At 49.4% G+C, this 26,733-nt stretch overlaps 2 protein-coding genes and 1 pseudogene across 2 annotated transcripts; all 3 read right to left on the reverse strand.

Annotated features, from left to right (window-relative positions):
* Nucleotides 1-1,441: 1,441 nt before the first annotated feature.
* Nucleotides 1,442-11,023, reverse strand: CNPY3 (canopy FGF signaling regulator 3). The gene is made up of 6 exons (XM_077903976.1): nucleotides 10,760-11,023; nucleotides 6,456-6,579; nucleotides 5,293-5,389; nucleotides 2,744-2,866; nucleotides 2,370-2,487; nucleotides 1,442-2,037 (listed from the first exon to the last, which is right to left on the reverse strand). Exons 1-6 carry the CDS (start codon nucleotides 10,920-10,922, stop codon nucleotides 1,823-1,825), a joined length of 840 nt encoding a protein of 279 aa, XP_077760102.1. The 5' UTR covers nucleotides 10,923-11,023; the 3' UTR covers nucleotides 1,442-1,822.
* Nucleotides 11,024-13,433: 2,410 nt separating this feature from the next.
* Nucleotides 13,434-19,992, reverse strand: PTCRA (pre T cell antigen receptor alpha). Its single transcript, XM_077902648.1, has 5 exons — nucleotides 19,825-19,992; nucleotides 16,193-16,252; nucleotides 15,486-15,806; nucleotides 14,577-14,621; nucleotides 13,434-13,937 (listed from the first exon to the last, which is right to left on the reverse strand). Exons 1-5 carry the CDS (start codon nucleotides 19,883-19,885, stop codon nucleotides 13,630-13,632), a joined length of 795 nt encoding a protein of 264 aa, XP_077758774.1. The 5' UTR covers nucleotides 19,886-19,992; the 3' UTR covers nucleotides 13,434-13,629.
* A 3,868-nt stretch (nucleotides 19,993-23,860) lies between these two features.
* LOC144316728 (small ribosomal subunit protein eS24 pseudogene) lies at nucleotides 23,861-24,331 on the reverse strand (annotated as a pseudogene).
* Between the last annotated feature and the right edge of the window lie 2,402 nt (nucleotides 24,332-26,733).

The raw sequence follows: 26,733 nt of genomic DNA on the forward strand, positions 1-26,733 counted from the left end.
AACAGGTCTGTGTGGGTGCTCACAGGGGGCCTGACAGGGGCCCAGTGCTGGCAGGACCTTCCACTTTGGTCTCTTTCTAAGAAGCCATAGCTGCTTCCTCCTTTACTTTAAGAAGAGGTTTGCTGGTAGGGGTGGAGTTACGGCAAAGAAACCAAACCAGTTCAGGGACACCTGGGTGGCTCAGTAGTTGAGCGTCTGCCTTTGGCTCAGGGTGTGATCCCCAAGTCCTGGGACCGAGTCCCGCACTGGGCTCCTGCATGGAGCCTGCTTCTCCCTCTGCCTGTGTCTCTGCCTCTCTCTCTGTGTTTCTCATGAATTAAATAAATAAAATCTTAAAAAAAAAAAAAAAAAAAAGAAACCAAACCAGTTCAATGCAGGTCACACCACCAGTGCCAGGTGTTGGGGGAAGCAGCTGGCAGCTCTGGGGCACTGGAAATACCATGGGCCCAGAGTCAGAGTACCAGTCGTACACTTACTAACAGCAGGACTTTGGGCTGTACTTAATTTGAACCTGTTTTGTCTTCTGCAAAATGAGGCTAATGGCACCCATCCCAAGGGAGCTGTGAGGGTTCAAAGCTAAAGCACTGTGAGTGTCATCATTGACACACACATTGAAGCACAGTTGTCATCATCGCTGCTACTAAGCGCCCTGACCCCTGCCCTCAGGACAGAATGGGGAGGTGCCCAGGCCTCCCACAACCTCTCCCTACAGGCCAGCCTACCTGTTCCTCCTCTGCTCTGAGAGAACATGGTGTAACCGACTGTTGGGGGGCTGGGGTGTCCTCCCCTCCAGGCACAGTTAGAAAGAGCAGAGCTGGGCAGCGGTTTAGCGCTGCCTTCAGCCCAGGGCGTGATCCTGGAGACCTGGGATTGAGTCCCACATCAGGGTCCCTGCATGGGGCCTGCTTCTCCCTCTGCCTATGTCTCTGCCTCTCTCTGTGTCTCTCATGAATAAATTAAATCTTTAAACAAAAAAAAAAAAAAAAAGAAAGAAAGAAAGAAAGAGCAGAGCTTGGTAAGTTGTGGTCACTGCGAAGCAAGGTTCAAGACCAACAAGTAGGTCGGATGGAGATGGACAGGGGCGGGGTCTGGTGGGGTCAGCAGTAAACAGTTTACACAAGACATGGGAAGGCCTTAGGGGAGAGAGGAGAGAATGGAGGGCAGCCAGGTGCCCAGGGCACAGGTGAGGCCCCTCCTGGCCTGGGGAGCTCAGGGAGTCCAAGGGCAGCTTAGGGCCAGGGCCAAAGCTCTGTGGTGGGCCTCACCCAAAAACCACCTGGGCCCTCCCTGTTCCCCAGAGCTGGTCGGCCAGCCTCAGTAATGGGAGGATGGGAACTGCCTCTCTGTCCCTGGCTCCCACGGCTGGAAGGTGAGGGCAGGAAGAGCAAATGGGCTGCGGGCTCCTCTGAGGAGCTGGAGGGAACTAAAAAATCTGAACAAAAAAGGCCAAAACGTTTTTACTCTGTGAGCCCCAGTGGGGGGTGCGGGGGGCCAGGCAGAGTGCAAGGTGACCACAGGAGCGGGTGAGCAGGGTTGGAGTGGCCCGCAGTCTTGCTTCCCTGCTGGAGAGGAGTGAGGGGAGGTGAAGGCCGGGGCGCCCTGCCCCGCCTGGGTCCACACTGGAGTCCTGGGCAGGCGTGCAATCACACAGCCTGGCAGAGGGAGGCGGCAAGTTCTTCCCCGGGCCTGTGTCCTTCTTAGTAGCAGAACGCCGGGCAGGGAGGACCTGGAGCAGGACGGCTGTCCCGCCTGCCAGGGCTGCGGCCTGGCTTCTTCTGGCCTCCAGCTCAGGGGTCTCGGTACGCAGGGCTCTGGGTTGGGCTCAAAGCTCATCCGGGGGGCTGTGTGTGAGAGGGGATGCCTTCTGGATGCCCTCATCCTCATCAGGGCTGGGGTCTTCCTCGAGGCCACCTAGCTCCTTCCTCTGTTTGCTGCTGCTGCCCGATGCCTTAACCCGGCTGCTCTTCTTTTTAGACTTCTTCCCTCCCAGGGCAGCTGTGTCCCCCTTCTTGCCAGACCACTGCTCTGCCAGGCAACCTGGGGTGAGGAGAAACACGGTTGGCTGGGTGAGGAGTACGGACTGGGGGCCCCAGAGGCAGCACATGGACCTGGAGACCGGCGTCAAGTCCCTGCACCCTGTCCCAGGCCCCTCTGGGGGCGTCTCAGGAACCTGCATGTTATTCCGCACCTGGTTCCAGTACCCCTTACTCCACTCCCTCCCATCACAAGCTCCCCAGGGGTAGAGACGCTAGGGCGCCTTCTAGATCTCATTTCCTTTCTGTCCTCTCCCTACCCACCTCCCCTGAAGGGGAGCAGGTGGTAAAATGGAGTGTCCCCCCACCCCCGCCCTCTCCCTCCCTCAGACTCACTGGTGTCCTTGCCCTTCAGCACGTGATTGGCACAGAGGAACTGAGTCAAGTCTTCCTCTTGGTGGTTCCTGTACCAGTCCTCGATCACCTCCTCAAACTCTTCCACCAGCACGTCGCACTATGAATCACAACACGTCGCATTGGCAAAGCCCAGCTCTGACTCGCTCCCGGGGGGAGCTCAGCTGAGTCTCACAGCCCACTGCAGGACAGGCAGGTGGCTGTGATTCCCCTGAGGAAACTGAAGCCAGAGAGGTAAGACGACCTGACCAAAGCCCCCCATCCCCCCAGCTCTTGGTGGCCTCCCTCAGCCACAGACCCGGTCCCCGCCCAGCCCTGTGAGGCAGGGTAACCTCTGAGGGCCGAGGGGCCCATACCTGCTTCTTGAGGTCAGCCACCTCCGCAGAGGTCTCGTTCCATAGCTCGTAGGGGATATCCATCACCACCTTAACCCCTTTGTGGACCAGGTTGTGCAGGGTCTCAAAGGTCTCTGACATGCCCTGGAAGAGGCAACCAGGCATGAGAGGCAGAGAGCCTTCTCCATCTCCCACCCTCCTCTCCAGGTGGTGCTGAAGGCCCAAAGACCCAGCTCTGAGAATCCAGGACCCTCCAAGGCTTCTCAAGCTTGACCTCACCTTCCTCTTCCCTCTTTCGGGCCTGCCTCCCACACCACACCCCCTACACACCTATATACACACCTACATCCACCCACCCACCCCGACACCCCCTACTTGCCTTCCCATACCTCAACCTTTCAAACAGGATTGCTGTTTCCCTCAGGCCCTTTGCATGCATACTCCTTTTCCAGGAATTAAGTGTGACTTGGCTCTTTCCCCTCGGTGTGGCTAAGAACACTCACTCTCCCATGTCTAGACCCACTCCCTGCTCCGGTTTCTTCCTAGGGCTTGTGTCTCTCCTGGGTCAGAAGGGACACAGGGGAGGCAGGGAGGACTCTTGGTTCTGTAAAAATATTTCTGCCACTACCTAGGTCTTCTCCCCGGAGACTACACCTACACACAGTCTATTTCCTCTATCCTTCCAGAGGTGATGCTGCAAATAAAAGCAAATATACATACAAATACATCCTCCTCTCCTCGCCCCCGCTTCTTACACAAGCGGTATATATCAGACACACTGTTCTGTCCCTTGCCTTTTTTACTGAATAACGGACCTGAAGACAATCTTAATTCATTTAAAATAATTTTTAAAAATATTTTATTTATTTATTCATGAGAGACACAGAGAGAAGCAGAAACACAAGCAGAGGAAGAAGCAGGCTCCATGGAAGGAGCCTGACGTGGGACTTAATCCCAGGACCCCGGGATCACACCCTGAGCTGAAGGCAGATGCTCAACCACTGAGCCACCCAGGTGTCCCAACAATCTTAATTCAATCCATAAAGAGCTACCTCATTCTTTGTTTTGTCCACTGAATGGCCATACCAATTTATTTAACCACTGGTGAATTTGGTTAGGTTGTTTCTAATTTTATTGCTATGGAAAATAGTTTTTAACATTTTTTTTTTTTTAAATGATAGGCACGCAGTGAGAGAGAGAGAGAGAGAGGCAGAGACACAGGCAGAGGGAGAAGCAGGCTCCATGCACCGGGAGCCCGACGTGGGATTCGATCCCGGGTCTCCAGGATCGCGCCCTGGGCCAAAGGCAGGCGCCAAACCGCTGCGCCACCCAGGGATCCCGTTTTTAACATTTTTTTAACATTTTTATGTTAAAGCAAAACATGGGTTTATTACTGAGTAGACTACAAAATTCATATAAATTTTATTTTATCTATCTATCTATCTATCTATCTATTTATTTTTAATGGTTTTATTTATTTATTCACGAGAGACAGAGAGACAGAGGCTGAGACACAGGCAGAGAGAGAAGCAGGCTCCGTGCAGGGAGCCTGATGTGGGACTCGATCCCGGGACTCCAGGATCACATCCTGGGCCAAAGGCAGGTGCTAAACCGCTGAGCCACCCAAGGATCCCCTTATCTTATTTTTTAAGTAGGCTCCACACCTAGTGTGGAGCCCAATGCAGGGCCTGAGTTCACAATCCTGAGATCAAGACCTGACCTAAGATCAAGAGTCAGATGCCCAGGGCAACTGAGTGTCTGACTCTTGGTTTTGGCTTGGGTCTGATCTCAGGGTTGTGAAACTGAGCTCTGCATGGGCCCCACATCATGTTCCACACTTGGCACTGAGTCTGCTTGAGACTCTCTCTCCTTGCAGCCGCTTAACCAGCTGAGCCACCCAGGCACCCCTAAATTTTCAAGATTAAGTCTAAGACTTCTGCTGCTTAAGACTATTCCCTCTGGGTTTCCTAGGGATTTCTGACTAATCAACTTTCCTAGAAGGGTACTTGGGTGGAGAAATACGGAAGGAAGTCTCTTACCATGTGCCAGGTACTAAAGATGATGAAACAAAGCACTATGGGCCTTGAGGTAAGAAGCTCATTCTTCAGGGACAGAGGCATTCATGCACATGATAAGTGCATTAGATGTCACACAGCCACCCAGAGAGAGGTCCAGGTGGGTCCCTGTGGGCCCAGAGGCACTAGGCGACCACCCCAACCCCCACCGCCTGTGTCTTCTGACATCTCCTCTAAACCCCACAGCTCTGTACCCCCTGAGCTCTTCCTGAGCAAGTATACAGGCCTCCACAGGCACTGCCACCCTGCAGCATTTCAGGCTGAGGCTGAGGGAAAGCCTCATGGCCCAGGTCAAGAATGTGCCTACTGCCACTGAAAAGTCAGGGCACTCGGGAGGGGAGAAATGCAAACAGTAATTGATGATGAAGAATGGGGAGAGCCCAAGGAGGGAAGCTCCCCAAGCATGACCTTTAAAAATCCCACCCGCACCAGCAGACCACTTAGATACACGTAGGCCTCACTCCAGTGGGGACAAAGGATGAGCACAAATCCAACCTTGGCAAACCGGTTGCTGCCGGTCCTCTCCTTGTGCAGGCTATAGTCCAGGAGCCTCTTGCATATGGTCTCTGTGACTTCGATTAACCGTAAGTCCCTGCAGAGACAGCAGTGCAAGAGGGGCTGAGCTCCTCTCCGAGGCCCAGTGGGTTAGCGGTCCGTCCCTCCAGCCCTGCTACCCCAGCACTTGCACATCTCACCAAAGGGAAGTCAGAGCTGGAAGGAAGATAGGTCATCTAGTCTGGGGGCTCTGAGATGCTGGAACACAGACCAGAGAGACAAAATTTTAACAGCTCTATGGGAAGGCATTTTTTTTTTTTTAAATAAAGCTAAGTGGGGATCCCTGGGTGGCGCAGCGGTTTGGCGCCTGCCTTTAGCCCAGGGCACGGTCCTGGAGACCCGGGATCGAATCCCACGTCGGGCTCCCGGTGCATGGAGCCTGCTTCTCCCTCTGCCTGTGTCTCTGCCTCTCTCTCTCTCTCTGTGTGACTATCATAAATAAATAAAAAAAAAATAAAAAAAATAAATAAAGCTAAGTGATTCAGTATTTAGATGTTGTTTTCTTTTTTTAAAGATTTTATTTATTCATGAGAGACACAGAGAGAGAGAGAGAGACAGAGCCAGAGGGAGCCCGATGTGGGACTGAACCCGGGACTCCAGGATCACACCCTGAGTCAAAGGCAGATGCTCAACCTCTGAGCCACCCAGGCGTCCTTAGATGTTTTTCTATAGCAAAATGTATTAGATTTTGGTGTCAAAATATTTCATTTTGAAAGGATGATCAAGGCTGAGGAAGGGTTTTTTTGTTTTTGTTTTTTTGGCTTGTTTTTAATATTTATTTCTGGTAAAATTAAAAGCTGGTTTTCCTATGTTACCAATCAAAAATTTTTTTTTTGCATTGTCCCATGAAATCCAAAAGTCTGGGATGAGGTAAAGTCCAATACTCTTGCTTTTGACAGATGAGAAGTCTGAGGTTCAGCAGAATGAAGGGATTTATGAAGACCACACAATCAGTTGGGGCAAAACCAGTGGGCAAAGCTAAGTGTTGGCTAGAGTTGCCTCCCTTTGGTGGGTTTGCCTAGCCAGAAGGGAGAGAGAACTTCAAGCCACCAAAGCTCCTAGGAACAAAGCAGGCCAGGCCAGTGGGTACCCCCTTCACTTACGACTTGGTGTATTTGACTCCAGAAGCTTTCCGATCCAGGATGCCATAGCCTGTGTCAATCACCTCCTTTGTCTTGCTGGTTTCCTCAAAAGCTGACTTCAGTTCCACGGCGACATATTTACACACTGGTGGGGGAGACACAGCACAGCCTACTGGGTGCATGTGAGTCTGATGGAAGCCTGGTCCCAGCTAAGCACAGCAGGGTAGATGACTCTCCCACTCAGGGCAGGGCGGGGTGGGAGTTCCCCCACAGGCCACCACATGGACATTGCTGGGTGAAACCTAGCTCCAATATTCACTGCCCTGTGTCCAGTCCTGGTCCCTACCCTGCTGACTCCAGTTCCCCCAGCTCTTTCCCGACCCCTGCCACCATAATCATTCCCCCCATAATCATTTTACTTTTATTTTATTTTAATTTTTAAAAGATTTTATTTATTTATTCATGAGAGACACAGAGAGAGAGAGAGACAGAGAGGCAGAGACACAGGCAGAGGGAGAAGCAGGCTCCATGCAGGGAGCCCAACGTGGGACTAGATCCCAGGTCTCCAGGATCACGCGCTGGGCTGAAGACGGCGCTAAACCGCTGAGCCGCCGGGGCTGCCCTCATTTTACTTTTAAATTTTCAAACATATAGAAATGCTGAATGAGTACAATGAATGACTATATATCTTCCACTCATTTCAACAGTTTGTTAATGACCTGCCACAATCTCTCCAATACATATTATAAAATACTATGATAGCAGGATCTCAATGTGTACGTTGTCTTCGCTAAACCATTCTGAAAGTCACTCACAGACATCATGATCTTTCCACCCCTCCAAAAGTCCTCATGGAGACAAGGACTTTCTTCTACTCAACCATAAAATCATACGGATACTCGGAAAATGACCAATTCCAATATCACCACATTCAGATTTCCCCAGTTGTTCCCAGATGTCTTGTCCGCCAGTTTTATTACGTGGTTTCTTTCTTTCCTTTTTTTTTAAGACTTTATTTATTTATTTATTCATAAGAGACACAGAGAGAGAGGCAGAGACACACAGGCAGAGGGAGAAGCAGGCTCCATGCAGGGAGACTGATGTGGGCCTCGATCCCGGGTCTCCAGGATCACGCCCCAGGCTGAAGGGGGCACTAAACCGCTGAGCCACCCGGACTGCCCGACGTGGTTTCATACACTGTTCCGACACCAGCTCTCTGTTTCCACCCAGGTAATCTGCTCCATGCCCTCACGAGGCCTTGTTGCTACCGGTTCTGTTTCCTCTTACTCTTCCTCAAACAGTTATTAAGCAATTCTGATGAGCCAGGCACGGTCTGAGAATTCACAGCTGAAGACAGACTCCTCCGTTCTACATATAGTCCAGTGGAGTAGACACAGGTGTAAATGAGTAATTGCCACTGCACAGGGAGTGCTGCCATTAAAAGTGTGATCTGTCTGAGGCCTTGGGAGCGCACTTAATGCCCTCTATGGGCTTTTCTGCCCCTTCTCCCAACCTCACTTTATTTATTTTTTTAAAGATTTTATTTATTTATTCATGAGAGAGAGAGAGGCAGGCAGAGACACAGGCAGAGGGAGAAGCAGGCTCCACGCAGGGAGCCCGACGCGGGACTCGATCCCGGGTCTCCAGGATCATGCCCCGGGGTGAAGGCAGGCGCCAAACCGCCGAGCCACCCAGGGATCCCCTATTATTATTTTAGATTTATTTATTGAGAGAGAGCAAGAGAACAGGGGAGGGAGAATATCCAGCAGATTCCCTGCTCAGTGCAGAGCCTGACTAGGGGCTTGATTTCATGACCCATGAGATTGTGACCTAAGCTGACACCAAGAGTGGGCCATTTAACTGACTGAGCCACCCAGGTCCCCTACGACCTTACTTTAAAAGCCTCCTCCTCCTGGAAAAAGCTCTTCCAGACCCATCCCACTTGCTCTGATTGCATCTGGATCTCTACAGGATCCAGGCTCTCACTAAGGGCCTTCGGTCACTTTGTGTCCCCCTAACTATAAAGGTACCCAAAGTGAGTGTCATGAATTGGATTTTTTTTTCTTTATTTCTCTAATATTATGACTCTGTCAGTGTTGGATATTTAATATTGTTGAGAGACTAATGGAGCAGCTTCTGATGCCTCTAAATGAATACGATCTGTAGGTTAAATGGCATCAGTATTGTTATAACACTGACAGCAGAGTTTGGTAGAGGAGCAATTCATCATAAAAAAAAAAAATCCCTGAAGGCTTTGCTTGGTATAATTTTATAACATACACATTAATAGATGTGCTTGTAGAATTTGGAACACATGAAAATTCCAAAATATAAGCTGTGATCTCAGAGTCTGCAATGAATTGAGGTGGCTCACCTCCTTGGTTCTCTATCCAGGAATACTTGTCCCCCTCCCACCTCTGTTCTGCACCCTGAGTGAGCTCATCATTTTTCTGGCTCTTTTGCCCCCTTCTCCCACACCCTTAAGGTTTAGGATTCCAGGTCCTGGGGAGCTGGAACCTCCTTTCTCTCTTGTGCCCATCAACCACAACCCTGCTTCCCAACTCTTCCAAACCTTACCTCTTCAAGACCCCCTCTAAGGATCCCATCCAGAACCAGACTGTGAGAAGACTCATGGCACAGATCCCAGACTCTCATGGACACCCACCTACTCTTTTTCTGGGTAGGTTCTCTGTCCTCTGTGCCAAGGCCTATTCCACTCAGGCTACTGAGCCAAGAGGCAGGCTTTGTGGGCGAGATACAGTCAGCATTTAATAACAAAGGTGCAACAATGATAAATAAAAACAAATACACTATTAAGAGGAGCCTAAGACTTTGCCAAGCCAGCCTGTAACTGAAAATCCCTTTTGAATTAATCTTTATCAATTATCTACAAAATGAGGCTGGACTATGCTAGCTCTATGCTTCTGGATCTGTGACTGCCTCCTAAGGGAAAGAAATATAAGCTTCTTAGGCTATGAGAATAGCCCCTTCTTAGGGGCTAAGAAAACAAGGGGAGGAAGTGAAACCCTCAAACCACGCCATATAGGTTAGGACTCCAGCAAGAGTGAAAGGAGAGCATCACAACTCCCTGCCTGCCTCTTCGTGGGAGTGAGGGACAAGGTACAGACTAGAACCGGCACTGGGAGCCCTCCCAGTGAAGTAGGCTCATCTCTGAAGCATCTCATCTTTCATCTCTCAAATGAAAGGATTATGTGTCTCAATCCACCCCACCCCCACTTCCCAGTGCTTAGGGAACATCTGGCCTGCTGTACACTTTGAATCGGGATGAAATGGACTTATAGCCAACTTTCAGAGGGGTTTGGGGTTATGGAGATGGCAAAGAAGGAGTGACTGGGAAGGTCTGGAGAGAAAAAAAAAGAAACTGGAGGGCAGGGAGAAAAGGTAGACCCTTCATAGTCGTGGATCACTGGCTTAGGCGCTGGTGCTCTCTCTCTCTCTTTCTCTCTCTCTCTCTCTCTGAAGTTCTACGTTTCCACCTCTCTATCTTTGGGATTCACTTTCTCCTTGTTCCTAAAATCCTCCTGCCTCACCAAATTCCCCCAGGCTAGATCTACTGGTGTCTCCTAGTGGCCCTCTCTTCTTCTCCCCTTAGGCCTCAGACCCTTCTCCTTCCTCCACATACACCCACAGCCCATTTATTCGTCTTTATTCCAAAAATACTCACTGGGTGCCCACCAGGCACTGCGTGAATAAATACCTGAGACAAAGTCCCTGCCCTCAAGAAGCTCACGGCTACTGGGGAAGTCTATCAATGATACAGATTAGCTTGTGGTGAGAGCAAAAACGGGAGAGTCTCAGGCTCTTCTTCCTCCTCTAAGAACAGTCATACGGACCTTTTCAGTTCCTCAAACTTGTCCTTTCTTAGCCCGTTGGGCCTCTGCATCTGTGGTTTCCCGAGAGACCCTCTCTTTTCACTTCTCTTCGCCCAGCTAACTCCTAATTACCGTTTGGGCTTCCTATACGAAGCCCTGACTTCCCTCCACCTCTAGGCTTTCCCCCATCTCAAGGCTAGATCAGATGCTCCTCACCCGGCCCGCACAGCCCGTTACCTACTCTAACATGGCATCTACCACCCTGCATTAGAACTGCTTCTTTTGTGCCGATCTGAGAGCTCCAGGTGCACCGAGACCTGCCCTCCGGCCCGCCCCCCGGTCCCCAGCGTCCAGCCAGGGCCAGGCGTGCAGCGGCTTCACGAAGAGGCTCCCGCTCAGGAGCCGAGGACCTTCCATCCCCCCGCCCCTCGCCCCTCCTCCGCTCGCCCCGCCCCTCCGGCAGGATACTCCCCGCGGGCCCCGGCCCCTCACCTTCGCATTTGCTGGGGAGTCGAACCCAGTCGGTCTCCTCCGCTTGCGCCTGGCTCGGGCCCAGCTCCGGGGCCGGCAGCAGCTGCAGCAGCAACAGTAACAGGGAGAGAAGCAGAAGACAACGGGGCCCGGGCCGGGGTGCGGGCTCAGCCAACGGCTCCATGGCCCAGCCGGACCCGACCCCAGCGGACCCGGCGGCGCTTCCTCCGGCAGCGCGCGCTGTGCAGCTTCCCGGAGCCGCTTCCGGGACTGCGCACGTGCCTCGGCGTAACCAGGGCAACAGGGAGCCCCCCCGCCCTCCGCTCCCGCCGTCGGCCACCTCGGCCCGCCCCCGGAGCCGACGGCCCGCGGACCACGCAGCCAATGGGCTTTCCGGGGCTTGTCCTCCAGCGAATAGGAGGGCGATCGTTTTTCAGCGTCGACCAATGAGAGAGCGGATGGTGTCCTCAGTGACCTATGGCGGCATCTTCCCCACCCCCTAGCGGAGGCTCAGGGAGGGTCTGGAGAACCGGGACACCGAGGCGGGAGCAGCCCGCTAGCCCTGAATGGGAGGAGGCCGGCTCGTGGCTCCGGGAAGAGGTGCGGAAGGCCGTCTTTCTCACCTTCTCCGCCTCCTGGCACGTCACTTCCCTCCTGGGGTCGTAAAGCAGTAAACCCTTAGTGTGCACCTGTTTTTAAATGTTGTTATTATTATCGTTGTTGTTATTGTTGTAATCGCTAATCACCATTTGGTGCTATAGGTGAGACCTCGGCGACTCAAATAGTCCCCAGGCTTCAAACAACTTTCTTAGTGCCAAGTAATCCTAAACTGGTCCCCTGAGAACTAGAACAAATCACCTCCTCTCTAAGTCTCGTTTGGTTGATTTCTTTCTTTTTCTGGGTTGCTTTTCTGCGTAGTTGTCTGCAGATTACGCTTTTGTCCGCAAGGCCCTTTTCCCCAGTGTCTTATGTGTCTTTTCTGGAGGTTGGATATTTATGCTATTTTATGGAAACTTCAAAGGACTGATGCTCAGCCTTTCGACTTGTTATTTCCTAATCTTAGCTTCTTGCTCAAAACAATTGCCCCAATGACAAGGCACTTGGGATATGCAGGGGCTGTGGTATGTAGAATTCTATAGTGCACAGGATCAGGACACCCTTCTGAGGTGTCCTGTCCACCTCCATCTTCTTAGGCTTCATAAGACTTAGGGGAAAAAAAAAGACTTAGGGGAGACTTAGGGCCTGGCCAAAGCCCTTGATTTATCAAGACCCAGGAACCCTCCTGGGAAATACCTTTAAACAGCCACAATAGGGGCTGAGCCTGGGGCAGGGCAGGATTGGGGAATTGGAGCATGAGGAGGAAGGGCATTGAAGCTTAAAGGAAGCTCTGGGGATCCCTGGGTGGCACAGCGGTTTAGCGCCTGCCTTTGGCCCAGGGCGCGATCCTGGAGACCCGAGATAGAGTCCCACATCGGGCTCCCGGTGCTTGGAGCCTGCTTCTCCCTCTGCCTGTGCCTCTGCCTCTCTCTCTCTCTCTCTCTCTGTGACTATCATAAATAAATAAATAAAAATTAAAAAAAAAAAAAAAAGGAAGCTCTGCTTCCAGAAGGAAAAAAAGGACCTCTGAGAGGACATTTACTGAGGCACAAATTAGTTTGGCAGGAGCCCTGGACTCAACATCTGGGCTGAGGGCTGGGAAGGAACAGTGGCTGGAGGAAATCTAAGGTTGTGGCTGGACATGCACACCCCAACCCAGCCTATCCTTCCCTCAGTCTGTGTGTTGGGGAAGGAGCAGGCCCTGTGGAAATAGTGGACAGATTCATCCCCAGAATCTAAAGAGAGGCAGGAACATCTGACAGAAGGTGAGAGATGAGCAGTGAAGACAGTGGGGGGTTTTCATGGAACAGCAACTGAGAGGGCTCAGAGGTGGGGGCAGCCGGCTTTGACATGGACACCATGAGTGGGCAGGATGTTAGAGGATAGTTCCTAACACCACCTTGGGGGAATGAAGACTAAAGCAGCACCGCTGGTCCCACAGACTGTCCTATGCTGCCTGGATTCACATGAAAGCACCAGACTCCTGTAGTAATGACTGGAGAGGAACCCTTGGAAAGGCTGGATCTCTTGCCAGTGCTGGAGAAACAGACCAAGCACTCCATTGTGGGGGCCTCACATACTATTAGTGCAAGAACCCTCTTTAGGAAACAAATCAAAAAAATCTTGTTAGTGCCTGGCTCTGGGTTCATGCTCAGTGAATATTTGTTAAGTGAATAATGACCCTTAATTGATTAATAAGGTGTAAGTTTGGAATTAACATCCAGGCTCTTGGCATTGTACATGATCCTGTTACCCTGGGATCCTGGCCCTGTTTATTTCTGCAAGTCTGTACAAAGCTTCACATCAGGCCCAGCACCCCACCTTCCTGGCTTCCTGGGCTCCTCGCCCTGACCTCTCCCAGAGGCTGGGTGAGGGTGAGAAATGGGGGGTGGGGGTGGGGGTGTCTTCCCATGCCCGGCTGCGGGAGAAGGAGACAGAAGTAGGACAGTGTCCTCCCTAAGCGCGGCATCACTGCAGTTCCTAGAGTCTCACCCTCGGGAAGCCCTCTTCCTCAAGGGAGACTTCCCAGATGGCTTTTTCAAAATCTGCCAAATTTCCTCCTCCCAGGGCAGACATGAATTCAAATATTTCGTGTGCGTCATTTAAGTTCTCCTTTAATTAGTCTCAGTTCCCTGCTCCTCAAATGTCCCAGTACCTGTGGACCACCACCCTCCTCCCTCAGAAGCCCTCAATCGGAGGCGGGAGACAGAGCCCAGCCCCAGAAACTTCCAACTGCAGGAGGAGGCAGGTCACAGACAAATACTGCAAGGCTTAAGGAAGGAATACAGGGTGGCTCATGAGCACCAGGCCCAAGCTCGGTGGGTAGAGAGCCTCCCCTCCTCCCAGCCTGGGCTCCGGGGCTCCGGGCGCGCCCCCAACTGCGGCCAGTGCAGGCGGCGGGGGCTGAGGGCGCGCCTGCGGGCGGAGGCTGCGGGAGACGGCGGTGCACCTGCCGGCCCGCTGGGGCGCGGGGAGCCCGGGGTCCCCCCCCGCGCGGAGGGCAGGCCGCGGAGGCGGCTGCAGGTCAGGAGCACGTCCAACAGTAGCAGCTTGAAGAGCAGTAGGCGCAGCGCCCCAAGCCGCAGCGCCTGGCCCTGAGTCCCTGCGGAGAGAGACTGATGAGCGGTTAGGAGCCTGGAGAAGGTTCTCCCAGGAGGAGGGGTCTTGGCCTCCCGCCTCCCCCTCCCCGCCATTCCTCCTCCCTGCCGCTGTCCCCGAAGCCCGGGGAAGTCCTCCCTGGCGTCTAGCCTCAGCTCTAACCGTTAATAATAACATACACCTTCCTAGTCTTCATTTTATTTTATTCCCCCCAAACCAGGGTGATGTAGGTCAAGCAGGGATTAGCATCTGACTCAGAGGAGAGTAACCAGCCCCAAGTTCTTTGGGTGGTGAGGACTTTGTCTGGTGGGTGTTGGGACTGTCTACCACTCAGTCTCCCAAGGCTCTGATGCTGAGACCATCCATCTGGGCTGCCCCAAGAAAGCTTCTTGGGGCCTTCTGTTAGCTGCCACCTACACTTTTCAGCTGGTGTCCAGGAATTAGTTTGGGGTGGGAGGATCCACTACCATTTCCCCATGGGGAGACTGAAGCACAGGCTTGCCAGTGCCCCAACCCAGCAAGGCAGCCTCTTCAGGGAACACCCACCAACCAACCCAACCCCCACCCCCGCCACCCCTCCCAAAGAGTGGGACTATCAGGCTAGACCCAAACAGGGCTCAAGATCCTGGTCCCCAGTACTCACCTGTGACACGCTCCCAGAGGCAAGTCCTGGCTGAGGAAGCCCCTCCTGGCCACCAAGGAGAAGAGAAAAAGTCTTTCGGGATGGGCTCTGCCCTCCACCCAAGCTCTGTGCCCCAGCCCTGACATACAGCAGCTGTTCATGGCAAGTTGCATAAGTGGACAAATGAACCAGCGGCAGGAAACCTGAGCCCATTTGCTACAATTTCTCTCAGGGACTCAGATCTTTCTTCCTCCCCACTGTCCACTGTTCTGTGCCCCAGGGAGGCTGAGGTGCCTCAGCACTTTTAGAGGAGGACTTGATTTTCTTAGCAGCCTTCCTTGAAAGGCAGGGCATTTGTTCAACAAACATTCCCATTTGGAAGATGACAAAACTACCATAATCCAAAAAGAGGAGGTAATTCATCTAGTAATAATCAGAGTTGGCTTTGGACATGTCCCTTAACATCTCTGTGCCTGTAAAATTGGGAAAATGGTATGACCTACTTTACGAATGTACAGTGCTTAGAACAGTGCCTGGCACAGAGTAAACAATAAGAAGATAGCATTTTGTTATTTGATTATTGTTTGGTTCTTCTAGGTAGGGTGTCATACATGGAGTGATAGAGAAAATAACCTAAGGTACATAAACATAGATTTCAACCCTAGGTAATAGGAGGGAGGAGGTATTTTTACTTCTTGGAAGTCATGCATCAGAGCCTGGATTTGAAGTCTGGATATTTGAAGGAGTTGCAAATCCAGGACTCTGGGCCCCGAGGCCACCCTGCTCTGAGCCTACCCATCACCTCATTCAGATGGTTGGCATCCCCTCCATGCCCCCATGAGAGCCTACCCCTGTCTCCCACTGTATCCTGTTTCCAGAGCATGTGGGAGGGGCAGGGAGCATCTGCAGGGGCCCAGGCTCCATCCCCACCTGACAGCTGCAGGGGCTGTGTGCTCTGGCTCTGGTCGCCAGCCTCAGGCCCAGTGTGGCAGACCAAGTTTTCCCAGGCTGCCAGCTCCTCGGAGGGCAGAGAGAGCTGAGCCAAGCTAGTCCAGGTGCCGTCAGCCTCTGGGGAAGGGCCGTAGGTGAAGGCGTCCAGTGAGCTGCCATTGCCAGCTGAGAACCAGATGGGGCTCTCAAGACCAGGGGGTGCAACATCGAGGACCAAACAGACCACCAGCGTCTGTTGCTTCCCATCCACCAGCAGCGTGATTGGTGGGGCCAGAGAGGGGAAGGGTGTGCCGCCCACACCTGGAAGAGAGCATGCACCTGTGGGGGGCTAGGTCTGTCTGGGACAGTGTCTCATAATAGGCTTCTGTCTTTCTATCTAGGTTTGCTTCCAGCATCCATCTATCTATCCTTCCACCCACTCATCCATCCCTCTCTCCTTGTATTTGCCCATTGATCCATCTACCCTTCCCCCATCAACCATCTTTCCTACATCTGTTCTTTTTACCTTCCATCTGTATGTCTGTCCATGCTTCCATGCATCCATCCTTCCCTTACTTATGTTTTATATCTGAACCTATCTGTGTCAGGAACTGGGGATAAAATACTGATGAAGACATTGCCCCCACCCTCAGGGAACTCAGTCCCATGGGAAAGATCACAAACGCATAAACAAATTCTTATAATACCTTGTTGTGCCAGCCTCAGGAGGGTGGTTACCGCTGGGGAGGAAGGGAAGGAAATAAGATCTGGAATGAGATCAAAGAGGGCTTCGAATGTATCTGTAACTTTTTGTTTCTTTTATCTGATGCAAATATGGCAAAGTTTAAACCATTTGTTAATCTGAGTGGAATATCCATAGGGGTTTATCACATTGTTAGTTCTTTTCTGTAAGGTCTGTAGTAGTTTTTTTTTTTTTTTTTTTTTTTTTAAGATTTTATTTTTGGGGCACCTGGGTGGTTCAGTTGTTTAAGTGTCTGCCTTCAGCTCTCAGGTCATGATCCCAGCCCCAGTTGGCAACGGACTCCCTTCTCAGTGGGGAGTCTGCTTCTCCCTCTCTCTCTGCTGCTCCCCTGCTTATGCTGTTTCTCTCTCTCTCTGTCAAATAAATAAATAAAATCTTTAAAAAAACATTTTTTAAAAAAAGTAATCTCTACGCTCAGTGTGGGGCTCCAGTTCACAACCTGGAGACCAAGAGTCCCATGCTGTACTAACTAGGCCAGCCATACACCCTTAAAGTATTTTTTTTTAATTTTTTTTTAAACTTTTATTTATTTATGATAGTCACAGAGAGAGAGAGAGAGAGAGGCAGAGACACAGGCAGAGGGAGAAGCAGGCTCCATGCACCGGGAGCCTGACGTGGGATTCGATCCCGGGTCTCCAGGATCGCGCCCTGGGCCAAAGGCAGGCGCCAAACCGCTGCGCCACCCAGGGATCCCCCCTTAAAGTATTTTTAAAAGAGCTTTGTGCAGATATAACTTATATACTATACAATTCACTCATTTCAAGTATATGTCTGTATTATTTAATAGCTAAAAAATTATTATTATTTTAAATATTTTATTTATTTGAGAGAGAGAGTGAGAGAGAGCATGGAGCAGGAGGGAGAGAGAGAAGCAGACTCCCCACTGATAAAGGAGCCCAATGTGGGGCTCGATCTGAGGGCCTGGGGATCATGACCTGAGCAGAAGGCAGATGCCCAACAGACTAAGCCACCCAGGTGCCCCTCATAGTTAAAAAAATAAAAAATCATATGGGTACCACAAACATCTGTCCTGTATTTTCCAGAATAGTCCCGATTTTCCACAGGCTTATTCTTTTCAGTAAAGATGACAAAATATATAATGACCAAAATGTTACTCTTGAATAGTTGGGTTTTTTTTTTTTTTTACGTTTTTAATTTATTTTTTTAAATTTTCTAAAATTTTATTTATTTTACTTTTTAAAAAAAGATTTATTTATTTATTCATCAGAGACACACACACACACAGAGAGAGAGGCAGAGACATAGGCAGAGGGAGAAGCAGGCTCCCCTCAGGGAGCCCAATGTTGGACTCATTCTGGATCCTGGGATCACGCCCCAAACCAAAGGCAGATGCCCAACCGCTGAGCCACCCAGGTGTCCCTATTTTTTACATTTTAAAAAAATTTAAATTAAGTTGCCAACATATAGTATAACACTCAGTGCTCATCCCATCAAGTGTCCTCCTCAGTGCTTGTCACCTAGTTACCCCATCCTAGTTGGATATTTTTAAAATAATAATAAAATCTCAAAGACTAAAACCCACAGACAGGGTTGCCCTGGTGGCATAGTTGGTTAAGTGTCCTACTCAGTTTCAGCTCAGGTCATGAGATCGAGCCCCAGAATCACTCTGCGCTGATCCTGGAATTCACTTAAGATTCTCTCTCCTTCTCCCTCTGACCCTCCCCCAACTCTTTCAAATAAATAAACAAAATATTAAAAAAAGAAAATCCATAGTTAAACCTTGAGTTAAATGCAGCCAGGTTAAAGAAATACCCCAAGGGGGCACCTGGGTGACTCAGTGGGTTAAGCATCTGCCTTCTGCTCAGGTCATGATCCCAGGGTCCTGGGGTCCAGTCCCCACATCAGGCTCCCTGCTTAGCGGGAGTTTGCTTCTCTCTCTCCCTCTGCCTGCCACTCTCCCTGCTTGTGCTCTCTCTCTCTCAAATAAATAAATAAAATTAAAAAGAAAAGAAATACCCCAGGGTGCAGGAAAGGACACCAGAGAATATTGTGGTCAGAGTTGGGGGGTGGTGCTCAGGAAGGTTTCTTAAAGGTCAAAGAACAGACCTAAAAGCATGTGGATGGTAAGTACCCTACTCAGGATTTGAACTCAGGTCTCTTTGACCCTCATTCCCACAGACCACCCCACTTGGAAGGATGACTAAGAGCTTGCTACAATGACACAATGGATCAAGCCTGGGACATGGCCTCAAACAGAGTTGGTTTGACTCCTGACTTGTCTGCTCACTTTACTGATTCTCAATTGCTACGTCAATATAATGAGGTTAATGACACCAGCCCAGTAAAATTGTTGTGAAGACTAAATATCATGAATGCCAAACACCTTGGCAGAAAAGTTTAGTATTATCATCTTTTTTTAAAAAAAGATTTTATTTATTTATTCATGAGGGATGCAGAGAGAGAAGGGCAGCGACACAGGTAGAGAGAGAAGCAGGCTCCATGCAGGGAGCCAGATGTGTGAGACTCGATCCCAGGACTCCAGGATCATGCCCTGAGCCAAAAGCAGACGCTCAACCACTGAGCCACCCAGGCGTCCCTAGTATTATTATCAATAGTAATATTAATAAGATATGGGAAACAAAGGAACTCGAGAAAGCTGAGAGTGAGCTCCAGGACCCTCGACCTCCTGAGCCTCTTGAGTTTTACAGATAGAGTTACTCCCCAGGTTGAGGTTAGCATATACCTCCTCCATGAAGCTGCCCAGGATTGCTCCTCCTCACCCTGGCTGCTTCCTTCTCAGAGCTCAGACCTCCTGCCATGGGCTTTCTTTGTTCCACATGGATATGATTTATCTCCCTAGCGAGGGAGAGCTTGTGGAAATGCTGGGGGCCAGCTTTATTTTTATTTATTTTTAAAGATTTGTTTGACAGAGCACAAGCAGAGGGAGTGGCAGGAAGAGGGAGAAGCGGGCTCCCCACTGAGCAGAGAGCCTAAAGGAAGGCTCCATCCTAGGATCATGACCTGAGCCAAAGGCAGATGCTGAACTGAGCCACCCACGTGCCCCTGGGGGCCAGCTTTAGATCAAGAAGATGACCTTTCCCCACCATATACATGCAAACATGCACATGCTTCTCGATGAAGCTGGAATTCTTTCCTTTAAACACAAGTCCTGGGCAGCCCGGGTGGCTCAGCGGTTTGGCACCTGCCTTTGGCCTGGGGCGTGATCCCGGTAGACCTGGGATAGAGTCCTACGTTGGGCTCCCTGCATGGAGCCTGCTTCTCTCTCTCTCTCTCTCTCCACGTCCCAGCCCTGGCTACCCCATCTCCACCCTCCCTGGATGCCTGGTGAGCTTGCTCTGGATTCTCTGCACCTCCAAAATGTGACTGCCACACTGCAGACTCCAGGGAGCAAGACTCAAGGCCCCCGAGTGAGATAGCTGGAAGGCAGAACACAGTGGGGAAGGAAATGGTGGGCTTATGGTAAGACCCTCCTCCCCAGGGCCCCCAAGCAGCCCTGTCATGCCTTCTCGTATCCCACCCCATGAGGACCGGAGCTAGGGAGCAGGCTCAGGCAAGCTAATGGGGCACCGAGAGGGATGCCGGGAGGGGACTCACCCGTGGGCAGGGCTGGACACCCGAGGGCCGGGAGAAGCAGCAGCAGCCAAGTCCTGGCCATGGCCCTCCTGAGAGGAGGCAGGACCCAGCTGCAGACCTGAGCTGTGGGCTGTGAGAGGAGGAGGCACCCGCAAGACTGCCTCCCAGGCCGCAGGCCCAGATGCTCCTCAGCTGCTCGGCCACCAAGTGGTTTCCTCCTGGTGAGGAGCCTCCCCCACCTGCACCTGGGCCCCCTAAGCCCAGTCCTCTCCCAGGGGCCAGCGAAGCCAAGGTGCCACTCCCACCCCTTACTCCCTCCTATCTGAAGAGCACTCTGCGGTCTGCAAAACCTTTTCCCAGTCACTGGCTCTGGCATCTACGGGATGCAGAGCCCCAGGCAGTATTTAAGGATTTACATTCAGCATGTCCTTCCACCACCCAGCTGCTGTGAGCTCCATTTCACAGGTGAGGCCACTGAGGCTGAGAGAGATTGAGTGACCTGCCCCAGGCCACACAGCGGGCCGGGGTGGAGAGTCGGGGTGGGGGGGGAGGGGGGTCAGGGCTTGACCTATTTCCTGATGGGGGGCCTTACTGTGGCCAAGAAGCCCAACATGCTTCTTTCCATGTTGTTACAGCACCTCACCCACCCACCCGCACACACCCACATTTAAAAATAGAATTTATTTATTTTTTAAATTTTATTTATTTATTCATGAGAGACACAGAGGCAGAGACACAGGCAGAGGGAGAAGCAGGCTCCATGCAGGGAGCTTGACGCGGGACTCGATCCTGCATCTCCAGGATCACGCCCTGGGCTGAAGGCGGCGCTAAACCGCTGAGCCACCTGGGCTGCCCGAAAAATAGACTTTATTTCTTAGAGCAGTTTCAGGTTTACATCAAAATTTAGGGAATGTTTCGGAGATTTCCCATGTATTCCCTTCCCCTTTCCTTGAACCCCTTTTATTTTTTATTTTTAAAAGATTTTATTTATTTACAAGACACAGGCTTCCTGCGGGGAGTCCAATCCGGAACTGGATCCTAGGACCCTGGGATCATGACCTGAGCTGAACGCAGATGCTTAACCACTGAGTCACCCAGGTGTCCCTGACCCCCTTTTAAAAATAAATTCTTGGGCAGCCCTGGTGGCTCAGCAGTTTAGCACCGCCTTCCTCCCAGGGTGTGAACCTGGAGACCCTGATCGAGTCCCAACGTTGGGCTCCCTGCAGGAAGCCTGCTTCTGTCTCTGCCTCTCTCTCTCTCTGTCTCTGTGTTTCTCATGAATAAATAAATTAAAAATAAAAATAAAAATAAAAAAAGGGATCCCTGGGTGGCGCAGCGGTTTGGCGCCTGCCTTTGGCCTAGGGCACGATCCTGGAGAACCGGGATCAAATCCCATGTCAGGCTCTGGGTGCATGGAGCCTGCTTCTCCCTCTGCCTGTGTCTCTGCCTCTCTCTCTCTCTGTGTGTGACTATCATAAATAAATAAAATTTAAAAAAAATAAAAAAATAAAAAATAATAAAAAATAAAAATAAACTCTTACAAAAAAAAGGGGGGGATGCGTGGGTGGCTCAGTGGTTGAGTGTCTGCATTTGGCCCCGGTCGTGATCCTGGAGTCCTGGGATCTCCCTGCATGGAGCCTGCTTCTCTCCCTCTGCCTATGTCTCTGCTTCTCTATCTCTGTGTCTCTCATGAATAAATTAAAAAATATATTAAAAAAAAAACCCTGAATTATTTGTTTAAAAAAATAAAATCTTAAAAAAATACATACATACATACATACATACATATATACATACTCTTTAGGGGCATCTGGCTGGCTCAGTTTGTAGGCCATGAGATCTTGATCCTGGGGTATAAGTTCAAGCCCCATATTGGGTGTAGAGATTACTTAAAATGAACTCTTAGAAAAGAAACAAACAAACAAACAAAAAAACCCCAAAACCAACCTCTTTATAAATGCCACTTTCAGTGACACTAAAACTAAATTTTAGTTTAGTTAGCTAAATGGCTGTCATTTTGACCCTGAAACTTCACATTTAGGTATATGCTCTAATGAAATGAGACAAAGATTTATGCACAAAAATGTTCTTTGAAGTATTATATTCCAAAAGCAAGAGAAACAATGCTGGGGGAAGGACTAAAGGAATTCATATTTATCTATATTAGTGAATCTTATGAAGCACCTTTTAAAATCATGTTTTCAGGGGCGCCTGGGTGGCTTAGTCAAGTTAAGCACCTGCCTTTGGCTCAGGTCATGATCATGGGGTCCTGGGATGGAGCCCTTTGGGCTCCCTGCTCAGGGGGGAGCCTGCTTCTCCCTCTAGCTCTGCCCCTCTCGCTCCCTCTCCCTCTGCTCTTGCTCTGTCTCTCGTTTTCTCTCTCAAATAAATAAAATCTTTAAAATCATGTTTTCAGAGAATGTTTAATGACATGGGATATAGGACAGTTTGGTTCAGAGTGGGGACTGTAAAGCCAGAACACCTGGCTTTCCATTCATCACTCAGTAGTTGTGTGATTTTCTCCCAAATCATTTACTTCCCTAATCCTGACTTTCCTCATCTGTACAATGGGAGTAATAATACTTCAAAGGAATCCTGTGTGGGGGAATCCCTGGGTGGTGCAGCGGTTTGGCGCCTGCCTTTGGCCCAGGGCGCAATCCTGGAGATCTGGGATTGAGTCCCACATCGGGTTCCCGGTGCATGGAGTCTGCTTCTCCCTCTGCCTGTGTCTCTGCCTCTCTCTCTCTCTCTCTGTGACTATCATAAATTAAAAAAAAAAAAGGAATCCTGCGATATTTAGACAAGATAATCCGTGAGAGGCTTAGTGCCAATCTTTTACATAAGAAGTAAGTCAATGTTCTTTTTCTCTCTATATATATATGAATATACATGTGTATATATGTATATTCTGTTACATACAACAGAGTTCAAATAAACAGGATAAAAATCTTGTTTTGTTTTTTTTAAAGACTTTATTTATTTATTCATGAGAGACATAGAGAGAGAGGCAGAGACACAGGCAGAGGGGGAAGCAGGCTCCATGCAGGGACCCCAATGTGGGACTTGATCCCGGGTCTCCAGGATCAGGCCCTGGGCTGAAGGCGTCACTAAACCGCTAAGCCACCAGGGCTGCCCCCAAATCTTGTTTTAAAAATGATTTTATTTGAGATGCCTGGGTGGCTCAGCGGTTGAGCATCTGCCTTCAGCTCGGGGCATGATCCTGGGATCTGGGATCAAGTCCCACGATCAAGTCCCACATCGAGATCCCTGCGGGGGCCCTGCTTCTCCCTCTGTCGGTATCTCTGCCTCTCTCTCTCTTTGTGTCTCTCATGAATAAATAAATAATTAAATATTTAAAAAATGATTTTATTTATTTGACATAGAGAGTGCACATGTAGGGCAAGAGGGAGAGCCACCCCGGTGCCTGAAAGCAGACCAAATATTAAGGTGTTTTTTTTGTTGTTGTTTTTTTTTTAATTTGAGAGAGAGCAGGAGCAGAGTGGAGGGACAGAGGGAGAGAGAGAAACAGGTACCCCTTGGGTCAGGGAGCCCGATGTGGAGCTCCATCCCAGCATCTCAGGATCATAACCAAGCCAAAGGCAGATTCTTAACTGACTGAGCCATCAGGTGCCCCCCACCTTTTTTTTTCATTTGTGGTAAAGTACACTTAATATAAACTTTACCATCCGAACCATTTTTAAGTGTACAGCTTGGTGGTAGTAAGTACATTCACATTGTTGTGTGAACATCACCACCATCCATCTCTAGAATTATTTTCATCTTGCAAAACTGAAACTCTGTCCCCATTAGACACTAACTCTCCATTCCGTCTCCACCCCCCAGCCTGTGGCAACCACCATTCTGTTTGCTGTCTTTATGAGAGAAACATACAGAATTTGTCTTTTTGTGCCTAGTTTATTTCACTTAGCATAATGTCATCAATTATGTTGTGGTAAGTGTCAGAATTTCTATCCTTTTTAGAGTTGAATATTCCATTGTATGTATATACTACATTTTACTTTTTTTTTTTTTTAACATTCTTAGTTTATTAATCCTCTCATGAAAAATCTTGCATAATCACCACAGATAAAGCCACTGCAGAATCTTTACTCCTTCTGTTGTCCAATCTCCAGCTCACTTTTTTGCCAGCACCAATATTGGCTTTTGCAGTCCCCCTGACTTTCTTCATTCTGTTTTTGCATTCCTTGTGCTGTTTTCCTGACATTTTTTTTTTTTCTCATATAGGCCGTGTCTTGCAAGTCTATGTTTGGGTTCATTTTTCTTTGTGTAATCCAAGGAATCATAAATCATGCCAAAGCCAGTTGTCTTGCCACCACCAAAATGGGTTCTGAATCTAAATACAAATATGACATCTGGTGTGGTCTTGTACATTTTGGCTAGTTTTTCCTGAATTTCTGTCTTAGGTACTGTTGCCTTCCCAGGGTGAAGAACATCAATGACCATCTGTTTCCACTGAAGTAGTCAGTTGGTCACGAACTTCCTGGTGGATAGTTACTGTGTCATTCATGATGGCAGCCGAGCCTCAAGCAGCTGGGGAGGAAAAGAGACCCCTCATTTTGCTTCTTATCCAGTATCTCTCAATGGACATTTCTCAATGGTTGCTTCCATGTTTTAGTATTATCGATAAGGCTGTTATGAACATGGGTGTATAAATATTTCTTCAAGACCCTGCTTCAATTATTTTTGTATATGTATCCAGAAGTAGAATTGCTAGATCATATGGTAACTGTTTTCAATTTTTTAAAAAGATTTAATCTATTTATTCGTGAGAGACACACAGAGAGAAGCAGAGAGAGACACAGGCAGAGGGAGAAGTAGGCTCTTCACAGGGAGCCAGATGGGGGACTCCATCCCTGGACCCAGTCTTCATCACGCCTTGAGCTGAAGGCAGATGCTTAACTGCTGAGCCACCCAGGCATCTCTGTTTTTATTTTTTTTCAAGTTTTTTTCATGTTTTTAATTTTTTTTTAAACTTTTATTTATTTATGATAGGCACACAGTGAGAGAGAGAGAGGCAGAGACACAGGCAGAGGGAGAAGCAGGCTCCATGCACCGGGAGCCCGACGTGGGATTCGATCCCAGGTCTCCAGGACCGCGCCCTGGGCCAAAGGCAGGCGCCAAACCGCTGCGCCACCCAGGGATCCCATGTTTTTAATTTTTTAAAAAAGATTTTATTTATTTATTTTAGAGAGAGAGATAGGAGAGAGAGAGAGAGCATAAGCATGGGGGAGTGAGAGAAACAGCCTCTCTGCTGAGTCAGGAGCCTGATGTGGGGCTTGATCCCAGGGCCCTGGGATCATGACCTGAGCTGAAGGCAGATGCCTAACCAATTGAGGCACTCAGGCGCCCCTGTTTTTAATTTTTTGAGGAACTGTCAAACTGTTTTACAGAGCATCTGGACCACTTTCTATTCCTACAACAGTGTACAAGTGTTCCAGTTTCTCCATATCCTTGCCAACACTTGTGATTTTTTTTTTTAATAGTGGCCATCCCAGTGAGTGTGAAGTGTTATTGTGGTTTCGATCTTCATTTCCCTAATGATTGGTGGTGTTGAGTGATGTGGGAAACAAAGACAGAAGAAAAATTATTAAGTTTCCTTACTATCTATAGCCTATTGACAAGTCCTGGAAACAGGCAGAGTGACATTCCTATAGGTGCTCAACTGCCTTTATATCGATATTGACACTTTGCTAAGGGCAAAAGCAATCCTAGCCCAAACTGACCCACCCCACCCCCGCCCCAGGATTCTATAAGCCTACTTTAAGATATAAAAATTCCTTTAGAAATTTCCTTTATCTCTAACCACCCCAAGATACATGGTGGCAATTATCCCTCAAGCAAACGTCCCACCGATATACATCTGAAGGGTCTCAGGACAGATTTTATTAGATGGTAATAAATGACCTTTTCCTAACAACAACTAGCCCCCTCAAGGTCCTGGAAACCTTGCTTCCAAAATTCCTTAGAGATTCGCTCTCCCTAACCCCCTCCCAACTTGAAAGTATATAATGGGCCACTCTTCATGACCCGGGTGCAGCTCCTTCTGCCCAAGGTCCTGTCCCTGTGCTTTAATTAAACCACCTTTTTGCACCAAAGACATCACCACAAATTGTGGTGAATTGTGGTGAGAATTGTACCACAATTCTCAAGAATTCTTTCTTGGCTGTCAGCTCACATCACTGAGCATCTAAGGTTCCCTGATAATACATCTGTTATGCTAATTTATTTATTTATGTATTTTTAAAAGATTTTATTTATTTATTCATGGGAGACATAGAGACAGAAGACACAGTCTTCTTAGGAGAAGCCTGATGTGGGACTTGATCCCAGGACGCTGCGTTCACGACCTGAGCCAAAGGCAGACGTTCAACCACTGAGTCACCCAGGGGTCTCACATCCATCTTTCCTAATGGGAATTACCTCATCCCTTTTAAGTCTGGGGACTCCTGGGTGGCTTAGCGGTTGAGCCTCTGCCTTTGGCTTAGAGCGGGATTCTGGGATCCCCCACGAGTCCCACATCGGGCGCCTGCAGGGAGCCCGCTTCTCCCTCTGTCTGTGTCTCTGCCTCTCTCGGTGTCTCTCATGAATAAATAAATAAAACTTAAAAAAAAAAAAAAAGTCTAGAAAGTCCCACCCCCGCCCCTCTAGACAACCCATACATTCTACTCTTTCTGTGGTGTGGAGTTTAATCCCCACAACCCCACCACCACTTAACTCTATGGGATTACTTTTGGTGTGTGATAGAAGATACGCATCTAAATTCAAATTTTCCCCCAATGAGCTCATCGATTATCCCAGGATTATTAACTGAATAATCCTTCCTGTCACTATTATTTGTGAAACCTTCTCTATGTCAGCATCTTTTATGTTGGCGGGTTTACTTCTTGCTGGCTCCCCACCTTCTTTGTG

The sequence above is a fragment of the Canis aureus genome, chromosome 7 (assembly GCF_053574225.1).
Source record: "Canis aureus isolate CA01 chromosome 7, VMU_Caureus_v.1.0, whole genome shotgun sequence".
Lineage (NCBI taxonomy): Eukaryota > Metazoa > Chordata > Mammalia > Carnivora > Canidae > Canis > Canis aureus.

Coding starts and splice junctions, on each gene's coding strand:
- PTCRA (XM_077902648.1), bottom strand. CDS start 19,885: ATGGCCAGGACTTGGCTGCTGCTGCTTCTCCCGGCCCTCGGGTGTCCA. Junction 15,807..16,192: donor CCTGAGGCTGGCACAACAAG/GTATTATAAGAA, acceptor GCTCTCTTCCAG/GTGTGGGCGGCACACCCTTC. Junction 14,622..15,485: donor ACAGCCCCTGCAGCTGTCAG/GTGGGGATGGAG, acceptor CTTGGTGGCCAG/GAGGGGCTTCCTCAGCCAGG.
- CNPY3 (XM_077903976.1), bottom strand. CDS start 10,922: ATGGAGCCGTTGGCTGAGCCCGCACCCCGGCCCGGGCCCCGTTGTCTT. Junction 2,488..2,743: donor TGGCTGACCTCAAGAAGCAG/GTATGGGCCCCT, acceptor TGTGATTCATAG/TGCGACGTGCTGGTGGAAGA. Junction 2,038..2,369: donor GCTGAAGGGCAAGGACACCA/GTGAGTCTGAGG, acceptor TCCTCACCCCAG/GTTGCCTGGCAGAGCAGTGG.